The sequence below is a fragment of the Lichenostomus cassidix genome, chromosome 8 (assembly GCF_008360975.1).
Source record: "Lichenostomus cassidix isolate B80296 chromosome 8, HeHo_3.0, whole genome shotgun sequence".
Lineage (NCBI taxonomy): Eukaryota > Metazoa > Chordata > Aves > Passeriformes > Meliphagidae > Lichenostomus > Lichenostomus cassidix.
This window is the reverse complement of record NC_139489.1, coordinates 26,459,705-26,472,693: the sequence shown is the minus strand read 5'-3', so window position 1 is coordinate 26,472,693 and position 12,989 is coordinate 26,459,705. Positions and strand designations below refer to the sequence as shown.

General features: G+C 42.6%; 1 protein-coding gene across 11 annotated transcripts in view; it reads left to right on the top strand.

The window, feature by feature from the left end:
• Positions 1–12,989, top strand: part of LOC146434184 (ras GTPase-activating protein nGAP-like) — a 165,908-nt gene that overhangs the window by 82,049 nt on the left and 70,870 nt on the right. For all 11 annotated transcript variants that reach the window (XM_085068627.1, XM_085068620.1, XM_085068629.1 and 8 more), the window contains one exon: positions 2,848–2,971. In XM_085068627.1, the coding sequence (XP_084924753.1) occupies positions 2,848–2,971 (124 nt within the window). The remainder of the gene's footprint in view (positions 1–2,847; positions 2,972–12,989) is intronic.

Below are 12,989 nucleotides of genomic sequence, written 5' to 3'. Positions count from 1 at the left end.
TCCATGGAAAGGGGAACTAAGCTATCCTGTGTGTGGATGGTGTGGTGCACACAGTTCTAATGTGGCCCAGATGCTGGTTGCATGGAAGAGGTGGCAGCAGCCTGAGTGCAAACTCCCTCCTGGAGCTTCCCAGCATGTGTTTGTCTGCCACCATGTATTCCTATGTCATTACTTGTTTTAATGGTAGTTAAAGCCACCACAGGTATGTAAATCTGCCTCCTGATGATAGTGCAGGCATAAAGGTAGGGGAAAGTAAAGGCTTTTTATCCATTAGACTATTTAGTCTAATACCATAATCTTCTATATTTGGAGATGACCCAAACTTTTGTGTTTTTTCTTGATTCTTTTGAAGCTTCTGTGTGTGGTTGTTACAGACCGAGACCTCTTTCTGGTGTAGAACAAAATGTCACTCAGCTGTGCTCAGGCTTATTTGCAATGAAATATTCCCTTGCACAGGGAGAGTAGGAGGAAATGGCTTAGAGAAGGACTTGAGTTATTAGAAGGGAATAGCATTAATGCTGATGTGTGGGAGAAGTGATCAAATGCAGGCAAAATGGAAAGCCCATTTAATGGTATTTGTTTACTATGTAATTCCTTTTCTAGTCTGACGGGACTGACACCTGAGAAATTAAACTATACACTGAAGAAACTCCAGGAGATGTGAGGATAATTTTTAAAACAGTGCTGTACCTGTATAGCTGGACCAAAAGGATGCATCTCAATAAAGAAATGTAATTTAAACCAACACTGGCTTGTATCACAAATAATTACCTGAAGGTGGTAATCATGCACTTAGGGGTTCTTATTTCTCCTGCCACAGACAGTTGAAAGCATTTTGCTGGGAGTATGATGAGTCTTTTGCCTAGATCCTGAGGAGAAAATGTGGGAACTCTGATGTATCACTGGTGTGTTCAGTGATTATGTAGTATGTTTAAATACACTCTGTTTTTTGTCAGAAGCTGAGGAAATTCACTACCAGGCTAGAGAGAGCCTGAGGTTTAAATGTAGCACTAACCCCAAGAAAGCAAGCAGTGGTGTAAATTCTGGCAGTGTGCTCTCAAAGGAATCTTCCTGCACTATCACAGAGAAATAGCTTGTTTTGGGAAATGCTGCATGCAGATAGGCCAAGCAGACATGCCTTTGGTGCAGGTGTGACTCCACATGCTGATAATGGGATTTGTTTCAGAAGCCTGTAGCTGGAGTCAGATTTGCCATTCTGATTTCCAAGTAACTTGTGACTACTGTGAAGTGAAAGGAAAAATGGAACTCCTTGCAGAGCCATGAGTGCTCTGTAGGAAAATAAGAGGTTGGTTTAGTGTGGCTTCTGAGTCTGTACATGCAGACAATCCCTTACAGAAACACACAACATATGGAACTGCCAGTCAGGAGAGATACACAGGGCTGATACTCTGGATTTACACCTTCTTGTATTTTTTCTGAACTAGGAGCAGCCTTTGTGAGAAAGGGGAGGGGAGGCAACACAGTTAAATTTTTCTTGGCAAGTCATTCAGAGTTGAAAGAGGCTCCGTGAAATGTGATCTAGAAACAGGAGTGCACAAAGGCCTAAGGCAGCAGTGGGGAGAGATGCTTGTTAAGAGCATAATGATGGAAAAGTATGCCCAAGGGGAATCATAAAAAGCTCCTGGGTGGGACCACTGGTGCAGGGAGCCTAAGCAAAGACAAGGTGGACGGAGAGGAGGGAGGTTACTTTCAGAAAAAGTTGAGGATTATGTTTAGAGTAAAATTATTGGAAAGGTGATGCTGGAGGAAGTGTTTTGTTAACTCAAAACCAGCAATAGGCAACAGGAGCAGGAGAGATTCCTGCTATGAATGTGGTCATTGGTGATAGAGTGAATAGCTCAGAATTCTTTTGGGCTGCTGAAGAGGATCTTAGAAATAGTGTTCAGGACAGAAGCATAGCCACCAGTGAGCAGGAAGGTGTGGGGGAAGGAGGAAGAGATGGTAACAGCAGAGTTAACCCTCGTAGCCCACAGGGAGCACTTGCATCAGCACAAGGCTGACAAAACTGACAAGGTCTAAGTCTGAAACATCTCATTTTATTCTCTGTTGATCCACTTTATTACTTCGTGGAATGGAAATCCAAGAAGCTTGGCCTGTGTGAAACTGGAAGGGAACAGAAGTGTGTGTTTATGCTACTCTGTAAAATCCTTCTGCAAGTATGTGTGTCCACGTCAGAAAGTAGAAAAAAAAAGTACAAAATGTAAACAGGTAGCTGAAAGAGTTCTCCATTGTTTCAGGTGTAATGCTAAGTTTGGTTTCTTTCAGTTAAAATACAGCATTATGAATTGCAGCTTTTTAAGACCAAGGGAACAGTACAGAAATAAAGAGTGTAGTAAAGAAAACTCATTTCTCATAGCGTCCCACCACTATGGATTTTTTGTCAAGGCAGTTTGAATAGAGAATGTGCAAGAGAAATTTTGTGCTGTGCGAGAGCAAGAGTAGGTTTAAAATCAAAAGCATTTTGAAGTGCAACTGGATCCAAAAATATCTGTAATTACTTAGACAAAAATAGTCTGGCAGTATCACCTTGTGTAGTGTAGAAAAACGTTAATTACTTGACACCTTGTCAAGTTTATGAAATGAGAATGGGTGAGACTGAAGAATGAAAATTATTAATGAGAGGAAGAGATCAATGCCCAAAAAGTAAGTAGAAAGAAAATTAATCCCTGTAGGAACATAAGAGACCTCTGGAATTTGGGGTTAAGGCTATAATTCCTAAACTACGCCCGAGAGCTATTAGGAGATGAATAGAAAATGAAGTCTGCTATCAAGAAGACACATTAACAGCGTGGAGAGTTACCAGCTCTTGGCATGGTTTTTCTGCAGGTGCCTGCAGAAGGGATCCCGGAGCAGAGAGATGCCTCCCGCGGACGCTCCCTGCGCCGCACTGTCAGCGTCCCATCCGAGGGCCAGTTCCCGGAGAACCCGGCAGAGGGGGCCGCCCAAGCAGGTAAGAGAGACCTCGGGCACGGGAAATAAATCAGCTAGAGCTGCTAGCTCTCCGAGGGCAGCGCCTTGCCCGAGCGGCCCGGCTGGGTGGGTACCGCGGCGGGGCGTGGCGCTGGTGCAGCCCGGGCGTTGTGTGTAAACGCCTCCGGCAGGGGAACTGCCAAACTCCAACTTGTATCCGGACGCTGCTGAGGTGGTTATGGGATGCTGGAGGAGCATGGCTGTCGCTGCACACGGGGAGCTTTGTGGCTGTGTTTTTAAACTCACTAGGCAGCCCTGGGATTTCCAGGTGAGAGCTGCTGGATGCGGGTCAGTAGGAATGCAGCTCTTGCAGGTGGCTCTAAGTGGTTGCCGCTGGTTTAGAACTGTTAGGTGGTTATGTTTTACCTCACCTCTGGAATTTCCTTGGCTTCATATTTTCACAACAAGCACCGAATAACAGGTTTTTCTTTAACTTACCTCATGCCTGTTCAGGGTGCAGTTCCTAAAAGAAGCAGCCACCTGCCTGCTGTTGGCTATAATTATCCATGTTGAAATTGAGGCAAAGCAAAAGAAAAGAAAGGTATTAAAAATGACAGACAAAAGCTCTGTTGCAGTGGTTTCCCAAGTCCAGGTTTGGCCCAGTTCCCCCTCTTTTCCACCCCACCTGTGGTTGCATAAAGAGCATCATTCCAGCTCTTTCCAGAAAAGAAGGAAGAGGCAGCAACCACACACGAGTGAGCTCTTCATTCTCTTCCCAGCCTATGCAAGAAGCTTTCCTTGGCATAGGCTGGTGAGACTTAGGAGCAATTCTTCTCTGGTTCAGCTGTGAAAAATGTCACTCTTGGGAGAGTCAGCTATGAGGAAAAAACATGTCTCTGTAAATAGTAAAGTGGCTTTGATAACTGCTATCAAAGGTAAAGAGCACATAAGGTGTTTTTCATTTCATAGCCTCAGCTATTTTTTTGACAAAGAATTTTATTCTCTGAGTATATTGCACCTAAGTAAGAAAAATCCCACTCTTGTAGGTAGTTAATTAACAGAGCAACCTTGGTGCTTATTTATTTATACTTGTCAATAGCACTATTTAACTCTTCCTTATTCGATTCCTGGATTGGAAGTCTGGAAATAAACAGACAAATTTAGGGATTTAGGAGGGAAAGCTGCAAAATACTTTGAGATGAGCAACATGAAAAGAATCCTGACTGGATTTGTTTGTGGCATTTCAAATGCACCTGTAAATTATCATCTTGGTTTGAATGTATGAATAAATGTTCATTCTTGCTTGAAACTAAATGCAGTATTAATCATGTTTACAAGGTGTTGTAGGCAAAGTCCTTACTCCAGGTGTATGTGAATGTGGAGGTGAATGTGAATGTGAAGGCTATACAACTTTTCCCTCACCTCCAGTGAGGTAAATGAAGAGTTATATAGCAGCCAGTCTGTACTAGGCAGTGAATATTATTTGTAGCTTCACAAGCTAGAAAGACCTCTAAAAATCTAAGATTTAAATGCCTTCTTTTCAATACCACGTGCAAAAAATGTGTAAGTTTTCTGGACTTCACTGATTGTCTCAGTAGCTGCAAATCCCAGTGCTATGTTTTTTAAATGGAACTTTGTAACATTCTTGATTTTTCTTGAGGGCCGTAGAGAATGACTCTGCTGTTTGGTATCTGCCTTGCTGTGTATTTTGCTTCCGTTTTAGATATAACTGGCATCTTGTGGTTTGTTATTTAATATATGCCTGACAAGAATATATTAAAAGTACAAGATACCTACATGGTCTTCTCCACGTGAGAACTGCAACTGTAGTGAATACAGATGTCACCAAGTGTGTAGCCAAAGCAAGTGGGCATGCAGTGGGAGGGCAAAAATTGAGCAATGCCCCTTCTGTGAGGATGGATAAGAGTGAGGGGGAGTGAAGATTATATATAATCTCCGATTGCAGAGCCCTAGGTAGTTCCCTTGCTTTCACATCCTGGTTAAAATGACTCTTGTAATGATTACAGAATTCCTGCTAATGGAAAATAGTGGGTTGAAAGCAAGCGGTGGGAATAGCTTTGTGTCAAGATGCTGAGCCAGAGGACACATCAGTGAAGGGAATCATTGCACATCTCTATACAGAGAAAGAAACAGATGGTGGCAGCCAGGGCATATCACAAGCAGTACAGATAACAACTGCACTAAAATAGCTTTGGAATGGACACCAAAAGCTGAAAGGCACAGCAGAGGCAGCCACAGTATCTGGTAGAGAAATTGCTATGCAGAGCTGATAAGAATATCAAACTTGTCCTAGGGAAGCATGTGGATGACATGGCAACTGCAGGCATTGCATCTGACAGTGATATCTGAAATTGCTCATTGCAGAAGAGCTCCTTAGGAATGGCTCTAGTGCAGAGGTGAAGGCATTGTAATGGCATTTGCTCTTTTCCCTAAGTCAGGTTGCTATACCTCTCTTGTGATTTACTGGTTAATAGATTTATTTATTAGAAATAAAAAGGGGGGGAGAAGGTGATGGGGCTCTTTTTCATTTGTAGCAATAAAGTTATAACTTGTGTGATAATCTTTTTGTTAATGGGGCAAATGGAGCAATGCGTGTTCTTCACGGGGTTTGCATAATCAGCAGTAGCACCCATTCTGCAGATTTCCGTGGCATTCTTTACAGCACTATGCACACATCCATGTAGCACCATTCCTAGGACGTGTGTGGGAGAGTAAGTGCAAGCCGTGTGCTTTCAGGCTGCTACACAGTAAGAGCTTTTTGGTGGTGGTTCTCTGCTGTGTTATGTGGTGTTAGAAGTGCAGGTAAATTTTGTTTTGGTCTGTGCCAGTCAAGGAGAGTTCAGCTCCCACCTGATGGTTTTGGCAAAGCTGCGGTTTCTTGATCTATAAAGGGCGTGAGCAGTGACCTCAGGGTGGAGTAAAGCTCCCTGTTGGCACAGCACCCTCAACCCTGCTCTGCAGGAATCGATGGTATTTAGGTTGTGCTGCAGACAAGCGGGTTGAACTCGTTGTGGGTGTGCTACTAAGGCTGTTACCTTGTGCCGAAAGTGGTAGGAAGAGGGTAAATAATGCTTACGTTGATGGGTTGATGTGGCAGTTCCTGTGTGGTCTGGCCAGAGGCTTCAGAAGTGTCATGGTCAGTAGATTGTCACATTAATCATGGTGAATGGCATCCCACAACATTTGGAAGCCATCTGTGTTGGTGTTAGGCATCCTGATGGAACTGGAATGTTGCAAAGTGAGTGATAAGATATTTATTTCTCACATATTTTGTTCTCTGTCATGCGAACTGTTTTTCTCAAAATTCTAGTTCTCTGTTATCTGTGTGATATCTCTGTTATCTATGAACTTCTAGTCATAGAAGGCAAAAAGACCCCAAACCAACCACCACTCAAACCCCAGCACTCACTAATTTGTTTGCTTGTTGGACATGTAATCCAAATGAGTCTAAATAAGAAAAATCATTCCCAGGTGTTTCCCAGCTCTGCTTGAGCCTGTATGCCCAAGGAAAAACAGTAGGTCAGGAAGTAATAGTAGAGACTAACATGGATGAGGGAAGCATGCCAACAAAACTGCCTTAATCAATTATTTTCACAAAATGCAGCATTTGTGAAGACATGAGTTGTACAGACTATGTGGCCTGCAAGGTGAGCAAGAAAAATTCTTGGGAAAAATGTCATCTTGCAAATGCCAGCATCAGAAGTTAAATACCCTTTACATTCTGCTCGTTAAAAATATAGCTGGGTGTATTCATACTTTAGTACAAGATGTCTGTTGACATGAGGCATATGGTTCACAGTCTGGAAAGGCACTCCAGAGTGGATGGCTCTGTAAATAACGTCTTGGCCCTAATTTGAAATTAAATTAACTTAATATTTTTGGAGTGGTCATTAATAGGCACTTACAAATTTGCCATCCTGCTAGCGGTGTAGCTTAGCTGAATCCCTTGGCTATTCTGAGGATACCTGAAGTTGGATTGAGTACAAAAATGTAATTAAGTTGGTGTGGAAGTGGGAAAAAACACCCCATGGTAGTTCACCAGTGAAGTTCTGAAAATCCAATAGTTCTAGAGAACTTCAAGGTTTGTTGTTTTTCTCACCTTCATTTCAAGCCTTTCTGTCCTTATTTATCTTTCCAGGCTGTCAGCAGGCACAGCCTTCACTGTCCCTGGATTCCTCTCTGCTCCAGAAATTATTATTTAGGAAATTCTTTTGCTCTGCCCCCCTCCTGAGTAACCACTGGTTAAGGTCTCTGATCTCAGCTGGGCTGGGAAGGCTGGAGGTGCTCACTGTGGAAGTGAGGGGCACTGTTACCTTGCTAAGTGATAATATTGCATCAGTATGCAGAGGTTGTCATCTGCAGCTGGGTGAGAGCTGTTGAGAGTGTGTGTCGAGATCAGTAACTGTGCTAAAATCACTTCATTAAGCAATCTGAAAGGATAAAACACTAGATGATAATGTGTATGTGTGGGCTGGCACTTCATCAGCATGGTTTCGCTTTCCACAGTAAATGAACTGGCTTGAAGAGATACTTGAGTGGCCATCCTTTTTTTTTTTTTTTCCTGATTAAAAAGGGCTTTCTGTGTACTTTGCCGTGCTCCAACAGGGCTGTCCACATCTTCTTATGTCTGACATAAATCTGCTATTGATTTACACTGCACCAGAATGATTCTGCTCCTAGCTTGTTCATAGGCTCATATCCCAGCACTACACTCTGGTTTTTGCTTAGGTAGCTTAAGCCAAAAAAGTTACCTGTGTCCTAGAATAATTGTGGACACTTCCATCATGATTTCCTAACACAGATTGAGTTACTCAGCCTTGTCCACTGGGATCCTCTTGAACTAGATCACAGCTTGGTTAGGAGGCTGTTACAATGTAATGCTGTTCCTCAATGCAAAATTACTTCATTATAGATAGGCGTTTAAAATTATTTCAGGAAGGAAACACAGCCTTGTGCATATAGAATTGACATTTTTATGTGTCTGGGAAGCTTATTTTCAAGGTAGCTGCTTGTTCCATGCTGTGGCATTGAAAATAGGATTGGAAACTTAGTACTGCTTTGCATTTTTCTGGGGCAAAGCGCCTCAAATAACTACTCTTATTTCTTAATGGGCAGGTATGAAGGTGAGTAGTTTTGCCTGACACATGACATTGATCCAAGAGTAGGAGAAACAAACGTCCATTGTTTCTTATTCACTCCTAAATGATCTGTAAAACATTTTAATAAGAATTACTTGGGTGTACAATATCTGAAGTATGTTGCTGTGAGGACATCATCTACTGACTAGAGCAATATCCATCAGTCAGTCTGTCAGCACCTGTCCCTAGTGCATGTAAGACCCATTTTTCCTCCCCTTGTAAGGGCCTCATGCTGAGAACATTAATACATTATGATTTATAATACCACCATGACTATGTGCTTACAAAGCATCTGCATCACCAGGCATCTGCGCTCTATTATTTGCATATATTATGAATTATCATTTACTAAAAATTCCTTTAGAAAATTCTGAGCACTCATGCTTCTGGGTAGTTTCGCTGATCAAGAAAGCTAATTTTTAAATTCACAGGATGGCAAAGCTGCTTAGCTTCACAGGTTTCAGACTCATAGCTGCAGGAGAGTGACATTTGTGACAACTGCAGAGTTCAGTCAGTGGCAGTAATGCAGGAATTACCAGGGAGAGATGTATACAGGTTTTAAATTATTCATTTTTATAAGATGCTCCAAAGCAGAAGGGCTTAGTTTAATTTCCAGGCTTTTAGAACTCAGGGGTGAGGGAGATAAACCCGAACACTTTGAACAAGTTTTCTGATGTTCTCACCTGCTATTCTGTACAGCTACTGGTGCTAATTTTGGAAAGCAGTCTCTCAAGGCAGACATTAGCTGCTTCTTGTTCCTGCTTTTCAATTAGTTTTTTGGAGTTTTTTATTACTACTTTTCTGATCTTTCCCACCTCTATATTTTCATATTTTCCATACTTGTACTCTGAATGATAGAGCACTTTGTATCTGGATTTGCATTGGTTCAATGAACTCCCAATGTAGGTAGGTCCCACAGCATGCAAATAAGTTAGTCATGTTTTGAATAGTCTTCTCATGCTGCTTTGCATTTTCTCACAATCTTAAAAAAAAAAAAATCTCTATTTTTACATAGAAGGGAAATCTATCTTTCTGTCACTGGATCTTCTATGATGTAGGGAATGTTTTTGGGTTTTCATCCCTCTACTCACACTGGGGTGGGGGTATGGACTTGTTCAGCTCTGCTCAGTCTTCCGTGCTGCTGCTGGGGTACTTCACTCCTGAACTGCCTGTCCCATGTTCCCTCATTAATTGTGAATTCTGTGGAGCATCTGCCCTGCTTGGCAGGTGTTTTATGAAAATATCTGTCCTGCACAAACAATACTTGCTACAGTTTGTCTTAGTAATTGGAATTTTCTTCCCTGCTGGGACTTGATAGCTCTTTTTTTTTCCCCTCGTTTGTTGGTTGGTATCTAATTTTTTGCTTTGCTGATCTAATGGCTTTTTGGTGTAGCTTGGGTTTTAGTCATTGGTCAATGAATGTCCTTGTTTGTAATAGGGTTTGGCAAGTGTATAAATTATTTAAAATAAAGACAGGTTCAGAAAGTGGTGAGCAAAAGGCAGCTGTCTCTTTAAAGAGTGCAGTTTGATCAAAGCATCAGCCCCATCCCCTGAGGAAAAAGGCAATTTTGATTTGTGGGGCCCAGGAGTCCCTCACTTACCGGGATTCGTCACCGCTCGTGCATGTGTAAACCTGCGAGATGCTCTTTTGTGCGGCATAAATCTCCCTCTGTAAATCCTGTCTGATTAAATGTGACCCTTCGTAAAGTCACAGCAGCGACTCTTCATTGCAGAGCTGCTCAGAGCAAGCTCGCTGTCCAGACAGGGCAGAATTATTTCCCATTTAGCTTGGGTCTTATTTTTTTCAATAAATCACCATCCATTAGTGTTGATGGCTTCCTTGGTGCCCCCAAGAGCGCTGCTCTCTCCTTCCCTCTGCCTGCTTTGCCCCGTTGCAGTGGGGGCTGACTGACTCCAGCGGGGCTCCTGGTGCTGAACAAGAGGAGCAATTCCCTGTCTCCTGCTGCTGTTGGCAGCCAGCAGCAGATTCCATTATTGCCGATCAATGCCGCCGCCATGCAGGAGGAGGGGAGAGGGAGGGGTGGGAGCTTCCTATTCACAGATTGATCAACCTGCCATTGCATGAACAAATTCATTGTAAGGAAGGCTGGGATGCTGGGATAATAGCTGGAGCAGGAAGGGGCTTGTAAACAGGGAAATGCAGGCTTGTCAGTAATGGGGAGGGGATTTAAATTGCCTCTGAGCTTGCTGTTTTTTCTTCTAGCATAAAGCTATGTGCTACAATACCTGAGCCTTCAAACAAAGCCAACACTGTGAGGAATGATAGGGCTATATTGCACTTAGCTGATGAGCTACTGTGCTGACTTATTTGAGCTTCTTCAGCACTGAGATAGATTTCTACTTTATACTTAAGTTGATTCTATCATAACCTGCTGCCTCTTCTGGATTTTAAGACCTCAGTTTCCCCTGCCTCCCTTTTCTGCCTTCTTTCTGTTCCTGCTTGGACTGAAACCTGACACAAAGGGACAAGTACAGATCCCAGTTACTGCTCCCACCCATGCCTGCTGTGTCAGATGTAGGGTTGAGAGAAGAGGGCAGGATCACGTTCTTATGTCTGTCAGTGTAGACAATAACTGGAATACTGGAATCCCAAGACCATCAGCTCCTCCCCATCCTTCCTACCCTGCTTCGTTCACTTGCTGTGTTCTGTATGGAAAGGTTTTCTGGCTGGAGAATAAGTCTTCTTTCTCCCGGGCATGTGGCCGGATGGCTGGATAGCAGCATGGAAGATGAGAAAAGCCTTCTCTCGTTCCTTGGTACGGTAGGGTACAACTGTATTTTTGGGGTTTTAACACTTTGCTGGGAACTTTACTACTTGACTACACTTTACTACTTTGGTGCTTAATATCTTCAGTCCGTCAGTTACTTGACCGTATTTATTTTTACAAGCTTTTAAGTGGTGTGCAGCTGTTAATTAAAGTTGGTTACGGCCTGTTTGAAATAGTTACAAACACACTGGGCAAAGGTTACCTTGTAAATGGGCATGTGCCCTGCAATGAATGGACTAAACTGGATTAAACACAGTTACTGCTCTGGTTTTCTTCTCTGTGCCTTTTGACGTGCTGATCTCTGGGTTCAGTCCACTTCTCTCTGTCAGCTTGCCTGACTTCTGAGCTGTGTGATGGTAGCAAGAGAAATCAGGGGAGACTGCTCAAAGCTTTTCTTCTTAAGGGAAATGTGCAGATGCATTTAGAATAAAAATTCCCTGGTGGTGTCTTAACTCTGGGACCATATTTAGGATTCACTGACATCTCTTGGATGCCTGCAGTACATTGGGTCTTTTTCTATGTCCAGAACAATAATTCTTACTGCTCAGGGACAAAATCCTGCCACAGTGAGCAAGAGGTGCTGAAGCTGGGCCATGGAGAGGAACAGGCAGGAGCTGTTGAGCTTTAGTGCATTCAAGAAGAGCCAGTGAGGCTACCCCAAAGGATTGCTTTTTAGAGAATGCCTGTATTCACAGCCCTTTTACAGAGTAAAAAGATTGGTTTGGAAAGCTGTGGCTCAAGGCTGTTGTTTAATAATGAGGACAATAAATATTGATGTCATACTAATGTGTGTTTAAGTCATAAGCCTATAAACAAATTAGGCTGCAGGAACAAGTTACCATGCATCAGCTGATCGGTGTTAATTGTCTGTGTGCAATCTCTGCAGCAAACACAAGGTAATTTGAATTAGCAGGGGCAGTCCAAGATCATTAGGAACTAAGGAGGACATCAGCATCTCCAGGTCATGGGCAATAACTCCTTGTCTCTGCTTTTGTGTTGGCACCGTTGTCCAGGCAATTTGTTTAGCTGTGTTTGGAGTCAACCATTAAGGGAGGTTTTAAAGGCTGCTGCATGAGGAGGTTAAAAAGGAGCAGCTATCCCAAATTTTGTACAGCCATGCACATCAGGCAGAGGATATGCGGAGCAGTTTAGGGACGTGCAACTGCTTCATTTCTGGCTTGGTTTGCAGAGCTGGAGGATTTGTTCCTCCACTTCAAAGCGAATGCATCAGTCTAAGAACAGTTGATGTTGTACTCACTGAATGCCATGTACAGTTTCCTTCAAACTTTCAGGGAAAATAAATTGTGGGAGTTCATACTTGAAACCCCAAAATGTTTCTCTCCTATGATATTTGTGTCCTTTTTTCCAACCTCCTCTAGTATTCATCTGCTTCACATGTTATGTCTTGTCTTTCAGACTGTAAAGTCGTTTAGGAATCAATGACTTAAGTGTCTTTTAAGTGACTTAAAGTGTCATTTAGGTTGCTTGCTATGCACCTTCTATACTGGGCACTAATTCAATTACTGCTGTTTTATGTGCCAGGACAATGCAAGTGTCTAACACCACCAGAATTGCCTGTCTGTAAATTAACAATCTTTTATAGTTACCTGGATCATCTTCCAAGACTTACCTAATCGACTCAGTCCCTAGTAAAGCACAGTATCTTATTTTCAAACCCCTGCAAATGGACTGGGAGAATTTTTGATCATAGTTTCTATCTAGCAGTTGTTTGATGCTGGAGTTCTGTAGCCAGTGAGCTTTGCAGGCTTCCCTTTGTATTTCCCTTTCCAGGCTTGGCAGCTTTTGTGCACTATAGTGTGCTGAAACTTGGTTGCATTCACTCTGATGTATCTTCTTGTGGCTTTTTTCCCCGGTCTGGTTGCCTTGATAAATGAAGAAAAGCTATCTCTGCAAATTTCCATTTTTTCCTTGAAGCTATATCTTGCAGGATTTGCATTATGTATTTTAGTCAGAACACAAACTTGGACTTCAGGACTTCAAGCAGATTAGAGGGGTTGAGTTTGCTTTTACCTTAGGCTTCTCATACAGGCATTTAATGAAATTTTTATGACAGTCTGTGAATTGGGCCCAAGTCTGAATTCTCCCCAAA